This window comes from Electrona antarctica, assembly GCF_951216825.1.
Source record: "Electrona antarctica genome assembly, chromosome: 21".
NCBI lineage: Eukaryota > Metazoa > Chordata > Actinopteri > Myctophiformes > Myctophidae > Electrona > Electrona antarctica.
Window position 1 is genome coordinate 18,984,546 of NC_136802.1, and position 15,437 is coordinate 18,999,982.

Sequence of the window (15,437 nt, forward strand, 5' to 3'; positions counted from 1 at the left end):
AATCATTTTAAAATAGTTCAACTAGCCGATCTACATCTACAAGTTGTGAGCTTGTAGATCAGCTATTTTAAAAGGTTTTTTAAAATAGTAAAAAATGGCAAATAAGTTTAGGGATAAGGGTTAAGGGGTGGCGAAGATATAGCCCTCTATGTCATCACGAAACTGAGGATATAGCCAGCACACAATGTCCTTTTCACAAGGTTTTATTTACCTCTCACAGACGCATTTAAACCAAACAGGTCTTCCTAAGTAAGACAACAGGAACTTCAGGAAGTGAGGTATAAGTAGTATATCAAAGTCTAAATGAATACAGGTGACAAACGTCATCACCTTGAAAGCTAAAGACTAAAGGACAAATGTAATGTGAAATACCAATACAATTACAATTCATAAGATCACACAGCCAATTCTTCCTATTGATCCATCAATCTATTTATATAAAACTAGTTACCGTTGTCATGGCAGCAGAATAATAATAAATAATAAAAGATAAAGAATAATTTGAGAATGTATTTAGCTACACATGGAAGCTTGATTCAGAGGCCTGTGCGGAACAGGCAACAATGTTTTAATTTCCCCCCGTGCTTGAGTGCTACCCTGGGTCTGCGAAATATCAAAGCTTGAAACCCCCTGCTTCAGACCAGAAAGGCAACAATGTCTCAGGTCATGTAAGAACATGCAACAATGTTGAGTAATTATAACATAATGTATTCGTGTTTTATGATGCATTTTGTCCTTTCACATTGGCTACATTGTAAAGTGCAATGAGTGTAAGACTAGAAAAGCTATATACAGTATAAATGCAGTCCCATTTACTTTCCGTTAGCTAGAATTAAAACTTGAGCTGCAATTTGTACGCTCTGATACTGTGATACTATAGATTGGGGTCCCAGAGATCAAAATGGTATCAAATAAGGTTACATGGCCTAATGCATATCAAATTGGGACATCCCAAATTAAAATGTTTGAGAACCACTGCCGTAATTGACTTGTGTCATGTGCTTGCAAAGGAAAGGAAATGCTTTGAGAGTTCAACTCATCGACAATTTATTGAAGACAATAATCATTACTACAATATGTAATTATCATACAATTACAACAATATATACAAATTCATCATTTGATAAACTATTTTTTATAAAAACCAAACAGATATGCAGTAGCTAACACTTCAATATAAATATAAAAACAGCCGTTGGAAAAAATTACTCTTATATATATAAACTAGTGTAGTACCCGTTAGCGGCAGCGGGTACCACGTACCGTGACGTTAGTACCCTTTATCAAAGTACTTTACTTTGAGGCCAGTCTATTATGTCAGTCATGTATGTCTGATGCACCAACTTGGGACAGTTCTGGTATCTCCATAATGGGCAAGAAGGGAGAGACACACAGCGATTCCTGGATTTATACATACCGTAATAATAAGATGCATTTTAAGTTTTGCTTCTTTTTACATCAGCCATCTCCTTTGCTCTGAAGCCTCTTTTTGATCTTGTTCGTCATTTTAAACTCGCTTTTCGGAGCTGATGACTGGCCCAGGCCTGTCGTCCCGTGATATTCGGATGAGGTAGCGGCTGGCCGACTGGAGGTTCCATTGGTACTTGGAGAGGATTCGCATGCAGTCATCTCTGGAACACAAGCTTAAAGAGTACAGCTGCTCCAGCTAAGAGAGGCAAGGAGGAGGACAAGCAAATGCCAATTTATTTTGTCCATTAACTTCTTGTACAAGTGTGTTACCAAACCCAATTGAAAAACGCAAACAGGTGAGCATGTAAATGTAATGTTATATTTTGAATTAGTTAACAGAGGGTCGAACCTTTAGCTGTTGTTGAGCTCTCATTGGGTTCCAGTCATTGCGGCGAAGAGCACCATGGGCTTCCTCAGTGGTTACCCCATGCACCGCCTCCATGACCTGATGAGGTAGCAGAGAAACTTGATCATTCACACTGAAAAGTAAGTACTTGTACTTTAAGTATAGGACAAAATAAATCGGTTCATACCTTCGAGATGAGCACGTCCTTCGTTTGCTGCACTTGAGGTGAGTACCTTTCCTTCTCCCTTTCTCGGACTCTCGGACTCTCTTGATCCCGTCCATCTTTGTTGTCTGGTTGATCATCCAGCTGTGGGGTTGATCGGGCCATGTGAGCCATCTTAGCCAGATTGCTGCCGCTGTTGCCCGGCTGAGGCTGGACCTGCGGCGGTTGGGACTGGGGGACCATCTGTGGAGGAGGAGGCCACGAAAAGCCCTGGACCGGATGGACCGTGGGCCTGCGATCTCGGGCCACAGGCCTGGGGCGCTTGAAGGCAGGGGGCGGAGGCCGCGGAGGGGGTGCGATACTGGCCTCGCTGAACCTACGTTGGTCCTGTTGCATTACCATGCTACGGGCCACCATCACGTTGGGGGCGGGTCTGCCCTGCACGTCCACTCTGACAACGCCGCCTGGCGGATCGTTACTCCGGGGCCCACTCAGCACGGATTCTAGGCTCCGGGTTATACCTGTACAATGACAGAGAGAGAGACTCACTTAACCACATGAACCCTAGTCTCTCGAGACAGACTGTCGACCCACGCCAACTAAAAAGAGGGTGCTGTTTCTCCTTTATTTGCCGATGGGTTCTCAGATTGCATGAGCGTCCTCATTCTGGCATCTATGGTAGGTTAACGTTCGGTACAAAACACGGAATGCTATGGAAAATGTAAACATGTCAGACCACCAGTTACTTTAAAAGCAGTATAAAAGTGACAAAAGGACAACATGTAGAACAGATGCAACAAGCAGAGCATTGTTGGTGTTTGAATAGCATCAAATGCATTTTGTCCGACAGTACATTGGCATAATCAGTAATCTACAGTATATTGCAGCTCTTACCTGCCATTTTCTGGAGATTGGAGACCTCCTTTTCCCTGCTGGCCACTGTGGCCAGAGGAGTCCTCGTGTTTCCACTACTGTGAATGAGGTCAGAATAGTTCCACAGTAAACACACAAGACTGACTTGACAGAAGATCAAATAATATATGAATTATTAAATTATATTGAGAGGACCGTATGTGCGAGTTCCAAAACTGACAACTTTTACATAATACCAGCTGTATGTCTTCAACCAGAAAGCTTTCTTTAGGTTACGAGTACTGGGTTTATACACTTTGAATTTGCAATTGTATAATTGAGCGCTGCCTGCATTGTCAAAACACCAGAAGAAGCTAACGGATCTGATTAGGTCTCACTGACGTTTCGAGGCGCTCCGGCGTGCCCCAGTTGCGCTCAGGGCGTATGTCTCCATGTCCGGCGTGGTGCAGACTGCCCCTCAGGGGGGCAGAGATGTGGGCTGAGGCAGAGAGAGGAGCTGGAGTGGGGTTGGGGGCAGCATTGCTGGGGGCAGCGATATATGGTGCAGCAAGGCTGGCAGGAAACCAGCCCATCGCCAGAGTCCTCTGGTTCTGTCCCTTCCACTCACTCAGCTCCAGCCTGCACAAATAAATAAATCAAGCGCCAAATTAATACAAATACACAAGTGTTTTACTGTGCGCTGATATTGTATAATTATTCAATATTGTATTTTTGGTCCTCTGGTCTACAGCATGTGACCTCAATCATGCCTACGGTTGCATCACTCCAGGGCCTATATCTCAGAGACTCCCTATTGTTTAACCCTTTGAACCCTAGCGTTCATATTCTGGGGTGACCATTCGGGTGAAAAATAACAGTTCTACAAGCTCACAACATGTTGTGAGATTGCAGATCGACTATTTTCTGCAATTTGCATAGTAAAAGGAGAGGTTCTTTGTGGACCTACGGTACTAATTTCATTATCAGACAAAATAATTATCCCGGGCTTTAGCTGGAGAATTCTGGTAAACTACAAGCCTTTTAGCTAACTACCTTGCTATCAAACAAGCACATCGTCATGTCAAGTCTGTAACATTAATCCCATGTATTTGAGTGCCACCAGCTTGCCATCTAGCATATTCCATATGAAAATAAATACCTCAGTTTTCTAACATAATGTATGGGTACAACCGTACAATCTAAATGTACCATATCTTGGCCCTAGAATATTGGCTCTACAATACACTACAAGTAGAATAGACTAGACCGGCGTGCCATGCAAGTTGGCAATACCGGTTGTGCTATCTGATGTACTCTTGTACCCATTGTCAGCTCCACATGCATCATGTCACCCATTTCGGTTCACTTCCTTTACTGATGACCACAGCTCTCGTACTTTCTGTTCCATGGCACACACTGCCACTTAGTGGCGATGCGGCACAAGCATCTGTGAAGCCGAACGGTAGGGTTGGCCAATCACAGAGGCCGATGCATACAATCCGCCCAAACACACATGAGATTCGGTGTGTCCTCCACAGATGTTTATTTTTTTATTCTTGGAAACCATTGGTCCGATCAAATTGACACGTGGCACTGCACATCCCCGGGTCATATGGGACACACATGTCGAGTTTGAGGCCCTTTGGCCCAGGACACTCATACACACTCATACACACAGTGTGAAAGAAATGGAAGAGTCCTTAGTCCTAGGGTTCCAAAGGAGACAAAATCCAAGATGAGGAGGGAGACTACTTTTCTACATTTCAAAAGATGGTTGTAATGTCTACAGTTCAACTTCAAATGCACATTTTGACCGTTTGTCTAGGCAGATTAACACAAATAGCTAGAAATCAACAGATTTCGTGTAAAACTCTTCCTTGGGCAGCAAATTCAGAAAATCATTGCTGCCAGAAGAAATGTAAATTCAGTAAGTGGTCTCCCTCCATTTGTTTCTTGCTCTGCCACTTGAGTTGGAATGACAGAACTATACTATGAGTCAAATGAGGGCTGGAATGCAGCTTTGAGTAAGCAGCATTTTAAGGCCCGTTACTGAGCTAAATATTAGACCGTTGTTTCCATAGGGTTCTTTTATTATTCTTATTTCTTTATCTCAATGTCTCTCACTCTCACCCATGGTCTATGACGGTCACCAGGTCACTGGCCTGCAGTGTAAGTTTCCTGGGTTCTGCAAAGTCTCTCGCTGTTTGCACCTCCATTGGCTGAGCCTGAGGAGATGGACAGAAACAGTAAGGAGTGAGTAAAGTGTGTATATAAAGATTTAGTGAATACAAATACCTACAGGTGTATATACTGTACAGTGTAATGGACAGTGTTGGTGGGCATTATATACGTAAGTAATGCTTCATGTGATTATTTTTGTTAGTAATAGCAGCAGTAACAAAGTCATAATGGAATAATTTTACAAATAGGTTAATATTATTACTTGTACATTAATGCATTACAATACATTTATGGTCATTAATGACAAAGTTAGGGCCATTGTCACTATTTAGACTTCAAAATATGTACCCCAAAAAGAGAGGGCGCTGCAGCTTCAGTGTTTGTGTTACATCATGACATTTTGAAAGGTTATTTATTTAACTGCCATTTTAGGCTGCTAAAATACCAGTTAAATACCAAGAACATTATTGTGACAATCTTCTAGACTCCCTTGTTCTTTTTACTGTAATATTATGCCTAGTCCTATTGCAAATTATAGTACTACCGTCTACCGGTAATTCACAAGTCACTTTGGCAACAGACTCTGTTACCAGAAAAATATTATGTTTACAATTCCCCAAAAAACTGTTTAGAGGGTCATTGCTGAAAGGGACCGGTGCCAGCGTTGTCCGTCCATGTTGACTGACCTCTGCTACCAGTGTAGTGAGTTGACTGAAGGTGGGTCTGTCTACAGGGTTGCAGGCCCAGCACTTCCTCATCACAGCGTACAGTTCCTGAGGGCAGTCTGGAGGCCTCTCCAGCCGTTCGCCCTCTCGCTCCACACGCCACAAGATCTGGGTAAGCAAAGAGGAGAGATTGAGCCAAGAGACAATAACATTGTGAAACAAAACATGCTATAACCATTAAGTGGTATAGGTGAAGACTTCAATTGAAAATAAATACACGGATCAGTAGACACCACTACAAACAGAGACCACACCACTATTAATAACACAAAAACTGGAGTGTCAAGTATAGATGGGTACATCTGTGTTCACAACCTACTACTATCTACTTTGCTGGGAAACCTGATGACGCTTACTGCTATGGATAACCTAATAATAATACTTAATTTTCAATAGTTTTTAAGGAATAGTGCTTCTCATCTTCTGTGACAAATCTCAAACATATTCATAAATATGTGCCCATGCTATGGTAAAAAGAAAATATATAAAAGAAAAAGATAAAATAGTTAGAAAAGACATGGTAGGCCACTATAAAAACCGGTGATAAAATGGCCACCAACGTAATCAAAAAGGTCAACCATAGAACAAGATTCCTTTACAGGATCTCCTCACTGGTCAACAAAAACACCTTGAAGACCTTAACAGGAGCCCTTGTACAGGGTTTCTTTGACTATGCATGCACCTCCTGGTACCACAGCACCTCAAAAGGCCCTTAAAACCAGGCTCCAGACTTCCCAAAACAAACTGGTCAGGCTCCTACTTGACCTAGCCCCCCGAACCCACCTCACCCCTGCCCACTTCGACAGGCTGGAATGGCTTAGGGTCGACGACAGAGTACAGCATCTTGCAATGGGTCTGGTCCACAAGATTCGATACACCACCAAGATACCCATGTACCTGTCTAGATACTTCCTTAATGTTAACGAAGTCCACACCCATAACACCAGAGGGAGTGCAACGAACCATGTACAACCCAGATTCGGCACAAACAAGGGACTAAATTATTTTCGCTCCTATGCCACCAAAATGTGGAACGCCCTACCAACTGTCATTAAGACATGCGAATCCCTTGACTCTTTCAAAACCACTCTCAAAGGGCACCTACGGACGGCTGCAATTCGAAACTGGCCCCTGTAAAATCGGAATCCCTCAAACACGAACGCAAGGACAACACAAGAGACGGTCGCGGCCACACAGCCAACTCAAGGTATGGCCACTGAGCCAACTTGGGGACCCAACGCAGCTCCTCCAAGGAAAAAAAACAAATTAACGGAGCTGAACGTGAATCCCCCCCACCGCCCACCCCTTTTTTTTCCCCCTCACTGTATATGTTTCTTTTCCCTTTTTACCTCCTTTATGATGAATTCCTGTTCTGTCTATAGAAGTGTCTATTTGTACGTCTCTAAATGTTTTGATGATTTGAACATGGTGGACCCTATTGGAAACAAGTGTAATGCTTAATTGGGTCGTCCACTCACAGTTAACAGCCTTTGTATTGAGTTTGTGCTTGAAATGTACTGTAATTCTGCAAACTGTTAATAAATTCTTCAATCAATCAATCAATCAAACTATAAAAAAGGTTAAAAGAAGGCTGGCCAGTAAAAGCTTTTGATTAATCAACTAATAAAGACATTATTTAATACATAAGAACAGAATCAAATTAAGTGCGGAACAAACGCAATGTTGAAGCTCTGAATGGAATGGAATGGTCGTTCTAAACATTTAGCTTGATGGTGTGTCATTGTGTTGCAGCAGATACGCACCTGTCTGCCAGATAGGCCAAGCCAGGGCTCCTCACAGAAGGTAAACATCTCCCACAGGGTGACACCAAACATCCACACGTCGGAGAGGTGGGAGAAGGATCCCACACGTAAGCTCTCTGGGGCACACCTGCATGAGGAGGAGACGTATGAGACGAGGCATGTACTGTAGCACAAACAAGATGGTAGATCCAGGCACAGTGCTAGTCTATCCTTTTCTCTACAACTCTCACCATGCGAAGGGGATCCGTCTGTGTGCACTCATAACATAGTGGTCCGTATCCTGGGTCAGGCCCCTCATCAGGCCAAAGTCACCAATCTTGACCAAGTCTTTGGACGCCAGCAGCACGTTTCTGGCAGCCAGGTCCCTGTGGATGAATCTCCGCCCCTCGAGGTAAGCCATGCCTGCGGCGATCTGCGTGGCAAAGAGCCAGAGGCGAAGCAGTGGGTACTCATAGTGTCGAGAGCGCAGGATGTCGTACAGTGAGCCCAACATGGCCAACTCTGTTACCTAGGGGAAGGAAAGACCTTTTATGGTAAATGGACTGCATTTATATAGCGCCTTCAAAGTACTTTTCACACACACACACACACACACACACACACACACACACACACACACACACACACACACACACACACACACACACACACACACACACACACACACACACACACACACACACACACACACACACACACACACACACACACACACACACACACACACACACACACACACACACACACACACACACACACACACACACACACAATTCGACAAATCATGAGTGTTCACAAAAATGTATTTATTTGAATGACGTGACGTCTGCTTTATTTTCGACACGTTGACACTTCGACATACTGCCAGGAGGAACTGGGGATCAAACCGGGGACATTCAGAGTCCCAGACCTGCACTACCTGCTGAGCCACTGCTGCCCCATTTTATGAATGCCCTTCCAAAATGCTGCTATTTGATAAATAGCCATAGACCATAACATATTGCTTCTACCATCATGAAGTAAAGTCCCCTCCCGCTGAACTACACAAATCACTTCTCCTAATGTAACTCAATGTCCACAATCTCCTGCTATGATTCAATAGAGTGAATAAATGGAATTGGTGATGGAGAAAATGGAAGGCAGTGCCGGTTTGCTTCCCTCACATAGGGGAAACAAAAATCAATTACTGAGCCAAAGAAAGAGTCTAACAATGGCATGGCATCCCGCTCTCTGTTCAGTCTTTAGCTGTCGATATTAAGTTACGTTCTGTGTGTCATTTGAGGACAAAGACACACAAATCACAATACGCTGTTCAGTGCCAATGCTGCACTCTACAGGTTGGCTGATTGTGGGCAGGTCGACTTCTGTGGTGTGGTACTGGTAACATCTAGTGACCTTTATAAATAAGTATAATTTCTCTGTCACAACCTCTGCCTCTGTTTGTTTCAGACGTTCTTTTGTTTGTTCAATTACTGTGTTTTGGTATGCCTTTCCTGTAGCTCCAGTTGGCTCATAACATTAGCCGCACAGCGTTTCAGAGTATGGGGTCAGACTCGGGCAACCAATCATGACTAGGTCGCGCCAAAGTCGCTAAAGCCAGCGGCATCGAATATAGGCCAGGCTTCACCTGGCAAAAAGTATCTGGCCTCATGATGTTCAACGGATTTATGTGTTATCACTGTATTAAATACACGTAATCAACCATTATCATGACATTGGAATATGGCTAATATTATGGCCGCCGCAACGCTCGACACTGCGGCTCGCTCAACTAGCGCCTCGCTCGGCGGTGCCTCACGTGGCTCAAGGCCACCAGAGACGGCGCGTCTCGGTCATGGTCACAAAAAGCAAACGCTCCCATAGTTTCACTTCCGTGTTTCCCAGTATGTGTGATTATCACATTCTGGCTGTATTCTAAGCTTCTGATCACGAACATTCTCTTGATTAAGGGGTGATAACATTCGAAGCGGGTGCGACGTTACATACATGCAGAACTGTGTATTGTAAAATATTACCATCTTGAGTGGCTGTGTGAGCACGACACCGTGGAGACGGATGATGTTGGGGTGATCCAGTGACTGCATGGTGGTCACTTCTTGGAGGAAGTCTGTCAGTGTCTCCGTTTGTCTTGATAAACTGGTCCTCAGTAACTTTACCGCTACGGACATCTGAAAAAAGGGAGTATAGTTTCATATGTTTCATATTTCAAAGTCATATGTTTTTGGCTGCAGACCCTCGTCTGAAAATATTTTGTGCCAGGATCATCCATAATTTTTTTTTCGCAGATCTACACGTGCTGTGAGCTCATAGCTCGGCTAAATACTGTAGGTCTCAAATGTTTAAACTGCTGCCGATTTCGCTGGGGACCCACTTTGAGAACGGGGTCCGTACGCTTTTCCGACCAGTCATTGGTCCGACATGCGGAAAACGACCGGATTAAGGTTGGCGAACATGCATTAAGGTTGGCGAACATGCGTTAAGGTTGGCGCTGCTCTGTGCTTGCGGTTATGGTTAGGGTTTGAGGTAAGGTTGTTATTGTCGGAACTTTTGAGAACCACTGATTGGAAAGGAGTGGAAAGAATGTGAATCTACTGTTAGCAGTATTGCCTGTAGCCTAGAAGCCTAATATCTCCTTTGGTGAGGGGGAATTGATCTTTGAGACTGCCTATTTTTGCATGATACCATTGTATCATCTGTGTTATATCAATTCCAGGTATAGTTTTTTTAATAAAATGGATGATTCTGAATAATAATACAAATAATAATGAAGAAAATAATAGTTACAACTTGCAGCCCTAATCTGACCATCATCAAATATGTATATGAAGTCCCTTACCACTCTCCCTGTAGGGGTGTGCCACTCTCCCCTCTTGACCACCCCAAAGGAACCAGAGCCCAGCTTCTCTCCAAGGATCAGCTCACTGTCTTGGATGAGACTCGGTAAAGCTGGGGCTGCGGTTTCCTGGCACTGTCCTGGAGCCACACCGCTCCACTCTCCCTCTGGACCGCTTCGAACACCGACCACCTGTGCACACTAATGAATGAAATAACTTCGTTCTTATGGAATGATCAAAATGGGCAATCTAACATCAATACACTGCCATTCTGAGAACACGTGCGAAAAGTATTATATTCTACCTTGGACATCCAGGAGCGTGGCCGCATGTTTATCTTATAGCGTTTCAGGGCATCCCATAATCTTCTTTGTGCTGGGTGGCATGGACAGAAGAGATGTGGGTTAAATATTGAATGCAACATTTTGAGTCTAGTTTTATAGAAACCAGACTGAAAATTAAATCATCACCTGAGCTTTTTATCCTTTATATTCCTAAATCATTCATTGTTATTAACAATTTACTAACTTTAAACTATGTTCACTGAGCCGTATTTGACCTGCATGCCTCAGGTGCAATCCAGATGACAGATCACCAAGATGGCAAATTCTAACTATTCTATTCTCTAAAACAGTGGTTTTCAACCCTTTTCATATCAAGGCCATACAGGTCCATTTGGTTTTATTTTACGCTCTCAAGAAGAGTGAAAGATCTATAAAGGTCCATTTGGTTACCAACTCTCCATTTAGCTGGGGACCAACTGGAACAGGAACCCTCTCAAGGACCACTGGTTGAAAACCACTGCTCTAAAACACAAAAAAATCTCTAAGCCTATAAGGGACACTTTATTCCTGGAATAGACTGTCTGTCTTTTGTGCACCTACTGTAATCCTCATGGTAATTACAGCATTGATCAAAGACCTGTGGTTGGGCCTGGGCCGGCATAGCGGTCCAGGCACCATGACTGGTAATCCAGCATGACTGTGTTGCGGGTTCGAGTCCCGATCCTGACAAACTTTACTGCCCCCCCCCCCCCCCCCCCCCCGCCCATCTATCTACTGCTACTCTATCAATAAAGGCAAAAAAAGGACCAAAGAATATCTTAAAAAGAAACAAAATCACACCCGTGTGAACTGAGTGGTGCAACTCCGTGTGGGGGTCCCCGGGGGGTCCCCAGAACTTCCAGACCCACAGGAACGTGCCCAGGGTGCCAGCCCGGTTACGGCGAGCCGCCCCGTGTCCAAAACGGTCGAGAAATGACAGTTACCGTGTGGGGGCCCTCAGGGGTCCCCGGAACATCCAGACCCCAGGAAGGTGCCCAGGGGGCCACGCCGGTTCCGGCGAGCCACCCCGCGTCCGAAACGGTCGAGAAATGACAGAGTTACTGTGTGGAGGTACCCAGGGGGTCCCTCTACTGTACTGTACTGTCATACCCGAAATCACGTAATGGCTGCTAAAAACTCACTAAAAAAAGCATGCAGCTGTGCACAGTGTGAAGCTCAACAGCTCCACTTTGTCACCTGTTGGTACTCTAAACATAGGGACAGACAGACAGACACACACACACACATTGCTGTTCCAGTTGGAGTGGCTGCACAAAAAAAAAAAGACCTGTGGTTGACTAACCAGGTTTGCTGATGCCGATGTGCTCCAGGTCGGTCTCCTTGACGTAGTCGAAGTGTTCGATGCGGGTGATGTTGAGGCCATCCCTGACACGCAGGTAGAACTTCTCCAACTGGACTTCAGCCAGGAGCTTGTGGAGCCACTGAGTGTCCTGGTCCATCACCATGACCAGGCACCACCGCCACTCTGGATTAAAAAGGGTAAAGCTACATTTAAAGGCCTATTCATAGTCTAGTTTTCTGTGAAGAGGCGAGTAAAAACAGAGAGATGTGTCTTGTGAGTGGTGACCACCGCGGCGTGACGTCATGTTGAAGTTTTCGGTGGTCACCTTATCACCGAAAACTGGACTATGAATAGGCCTGAAGGCTTCATCTCTGTACGGGCTGAATTGTTATCTTTCACACAACAAAGTCCTGCGTGTTCATTTAACTTTGCGAGTGTGTCCGAGTCCAGTTTAAGTATTTACAATTTGTTACATTTATTTGTTTGCTTTAAGTAAATGTGCTCAGCTATGAAAAAAACAGCTCAGCTGATCAGTAAGCACACTAGTCGCCAATAGCAGCACTAGTCATGTAAGGATATAAGATTACAATAAAATTAAGCACACTATATATAGCCTCTCCTTCTATCCAGTACAGTATATATATTAAAATTAGGATTTGTGTATAAAAGTAAAAGTAACAACTGTATCCGAGTATTTCACATTGGGTATGCACAGTATCAGTCCTGGTACAATAGCAGCAGTCATGTTTGACAGTGTCACTATGTTTACATAGTGATAGTCCTTGTTGTGTCATGTGGAAGCAGAGAATGGCACTTCTTGTTTGTTGTGTTGTGATAATGATGTATAATGAGTTTGCATCCTGCTGGAAGGAGGGTGTGTCGTGAAACTCAAACAGGCACTTAATTTACTTTATGTGCCGATTCAAGTTTATTGTATCCAGGCCCTAAGAATAGCACCATTCACACACTGACTAAAAAGAGAAATATGTTGGAAAAATACTATTTCCTTTTGATTTTGATACATGGGACAGAATTAAATGATCACTTCACAGATGGGATGCAATAATGGAAAGGGGTGAAAGATGATAGGGAAAAACAGGGCATGAAGGAAACAAAGGAACAGGGGAACAGATGGCTGCGTTCCTGTATTGAAGCTGTGCAAAGATGCTCTTACTTCAGCCTGTGCTCTTCCATGGAATCCTAGAAGCAGTGTCACAAACGCAGACATGCAAATGCTACCTTGTCAACAGTACAGGGGTGCTCTACTAGTACCAGTCCAACCTGATCTTTTTCACACGGTAATTATGCAACAGTAGCCTGCCCTATCTACAAACACTTAACACGAGATGCTCAATTGCAACAATACTGAAGACACACTTGCACTAGGAAACATCAGGATGACCCTGATGTCTCTGGCATGATCACGTTCACTTACACGCCCTCTAGTTACTTCAATATTTTAAGTAATTACACCAACAATACTCACATCTCCTGAGGTTACCCTATAAGACCAGAGTGCTTGTCGTATCAGAAAGCTTGTCGTACTACTTCCTCTTGATCATGAACATTAAAATAAATGTAAAGTAAAGTGTATCAATAGCCATAAATCCTAGCTTGCTTGAAAGTAAAAATGATTCCTGCAGGTCTTGGAACTGCAATAAAGCAGCTTCTCTCCCTACGTGTTATCAGTTGGTTTACAGTGGAGGGCATGACTTTGATGAGAGGCCTTAACATTCCTGTGTCAACTACCCTGGAAACCCCTGACACTTTTTTTTAACATATGACTGATTTTATATACTGGGGGTTATAAGAATTACAGTGTGCCTGCATTGAATGCCTTTCTGTGAGGTGAATGGCATGCTATAAAACATTCACACAAGACAAAGTGCTTGACTCTAATAGCTAAAAGTGAATGGAAGGGACTAGCCTGGGCACGATATGTATTTTTGTTTAAAGACATTTTACAGAGACAACTCCCAAACACACCCAACTATAATTCACAGTGTGTGATTTCTAAAAGGCCACTATGCAGCAAAGCAATGTAAGCTGGTAAACAAAGGGGTCAGTTTTGTCATGCACTGCACTGAAGATAATGTTCTCCAGGTCAATCTTTAACCAACACAACCACTGAATAATCCTCAGTCAACTACAATGTTTGTGGACTGGACTGCTGCTATGTTGAATCTAGTATCTATCTATCACACACAAAAGTTTACAGCTACTGGGCTAAGCTTTGATCAGGCATGACTAATGATATAATTAGAAAAGCCTTCAAGTTGATCAACACAACAGCTATTGTAGGCAAACATCATTACCACATAGGGCATAGACATTTGATCATGGTTTAGGAATCTTTGTTTACATTTACATTCCTTTGGCAAGTGAACCTAATATCGAATCAAAATATAACCAGTTCCCTCGAAAGAACCGCAATGACACATGTCACCACTCAATGGATTGCAGAACAAACAACTAATGTAACTGTATCAGTCTAATCTTTGTCTTCCAAGGGTGTGCCTCTCAAACAAAAACGGCGAAGAATTATTTCGCCAGTAAACGATTGCCATCAACACACATAAACCCATTTTAAATGTACAATTATTTAACCCTAATCCCACAACGACAATAAGGGAATGGGATAGGACAATTAATTGTCTAAGGATTGGAAAGCAAGGTGCAATTTCGATCACACGCGATAAATTTAACTTGAAAAAGTAGTTCAGTAGGCCTACTGTATGACTGGGTGTCTCAACCAAAGTCCAGTCACAATCGATAAGGATAAAATTACCTTCCGTTAACAGAAATAACCAGTGTTCTGGAGATTGGCAGGCAGTTCCTTAAACATCAGGACAACAACAGGACATAATCCATAGCCATTTAGAGCACCAGCGACTCGTAGGTTTTTTTTTCTCCACACAAAATTACAACATGCTTCTGAGTTTAGCGTCATGTAATCCTCATTTTTGGAACTACAGTTTTCGGCAATCTTGTAAACGATAGGCTTTATATAGTCCCCTTTTCTTTTGGTGAATCTGAAAGTAACCCTTTTGAGATCTACCTGTGTGTTTCAGCTGCTCTCTCAGTCTCCGCCCCTTCCTGCTTCCCACCTGCCCTCTTGTAATCCCTCCCTCCACAACTGTAATTTATTCAAACAGATTCAAACAGACAAGCTTGCTTGAATTGAATGCTTGTTGCTAAGTAGTAGACCTATTGATCACTGATCACAGTATTTTGTCCTCAGAGTCACCCATCAACTGCTACTGTTTTCATTGTTTTTATTATGTAGAATTATGAAATTGCATATAAGCAGCAACTGTCATGTTAAAATAGGCTAGGCCTACTTTAAGACTGTATCAACAGGGTATGATTGTCCCTATTGTCTACTACTGTAGGCTACACAACATGCTTGACTTCAATTGTGGACGAAACTTGCCAGGGGCTAAAGCATGAGCCAAAGAAACTCGAATGACGCTCCCA

At 43.4% G+C, this 15,437-nt stretch overlaps 1 protein-coding gene across 3 annotated transcripts; it reads right to left on the reverse strand.

Annotated features, from left to right (window-relative positions):
* Nucleotides 1-1,030: 1,030 nt before the first annotated feature.
* tnk1 (tyrosine kinase, non-receptor, 1) lies at nucleotides 1,031-15,065 on the reverse strand. 3 transcript variants are annotated; one of them, XM_079490797.1, is made up of 14 exons: nucleotides 15,019-15,065; nucleotides 11,961-12,143; nucleotides 10,639-10,709; nucleotides 10,337-10,534; nucleotides 9,516-9,668; nucleotides 7,731-8,008; nucleotides 7,501-7,627; nucleotides 5,699-5,845; nucleotides 4,962-5,056; nucleotides 3,234-3,470; nucleotides 2,874-2,950; nucleotides 2,004-2,500; nucleotides 1,820-1,915; nucleotides 1,031-1,666 (listed from the first exon to the last, which is right to left on the reverse strand). In XM_079490797.1, exons 2-14 carry the CDS (start codon nucleotides 12,121-12,123, stop codon nucleotides 1,508-1,510), a joined length of 2,298 nt encoding a protein of 765 aa, XP_079346923.1. In that variant the 5' UTR covers nucleotides 12,124-12,143; nucleotides 15,019-15,065; the 3' UTR covers nucleotides 1,031-1,507. The 3 variants fall into 3 exon arrangements, with proteins under 3 accessions (XP_079346923.1, XP_079346924.1, XP_079346922.1); XM_079490798.1 differs by lacking the exon at nucleotides 15,019-15,065 and adding an exon at nucleotides 14,749-15,003 and having other exon boundaries at nucleotides 10,337-10,525; XM_079490796.1 differs by lacking the exon at nucleotides 15,019-15,065 and adding an exon at nucleotides 14,749-15,003.
* Between the last annotated feature and the right edge of the window lie 372 nt (nucleotides 15,066-15,437).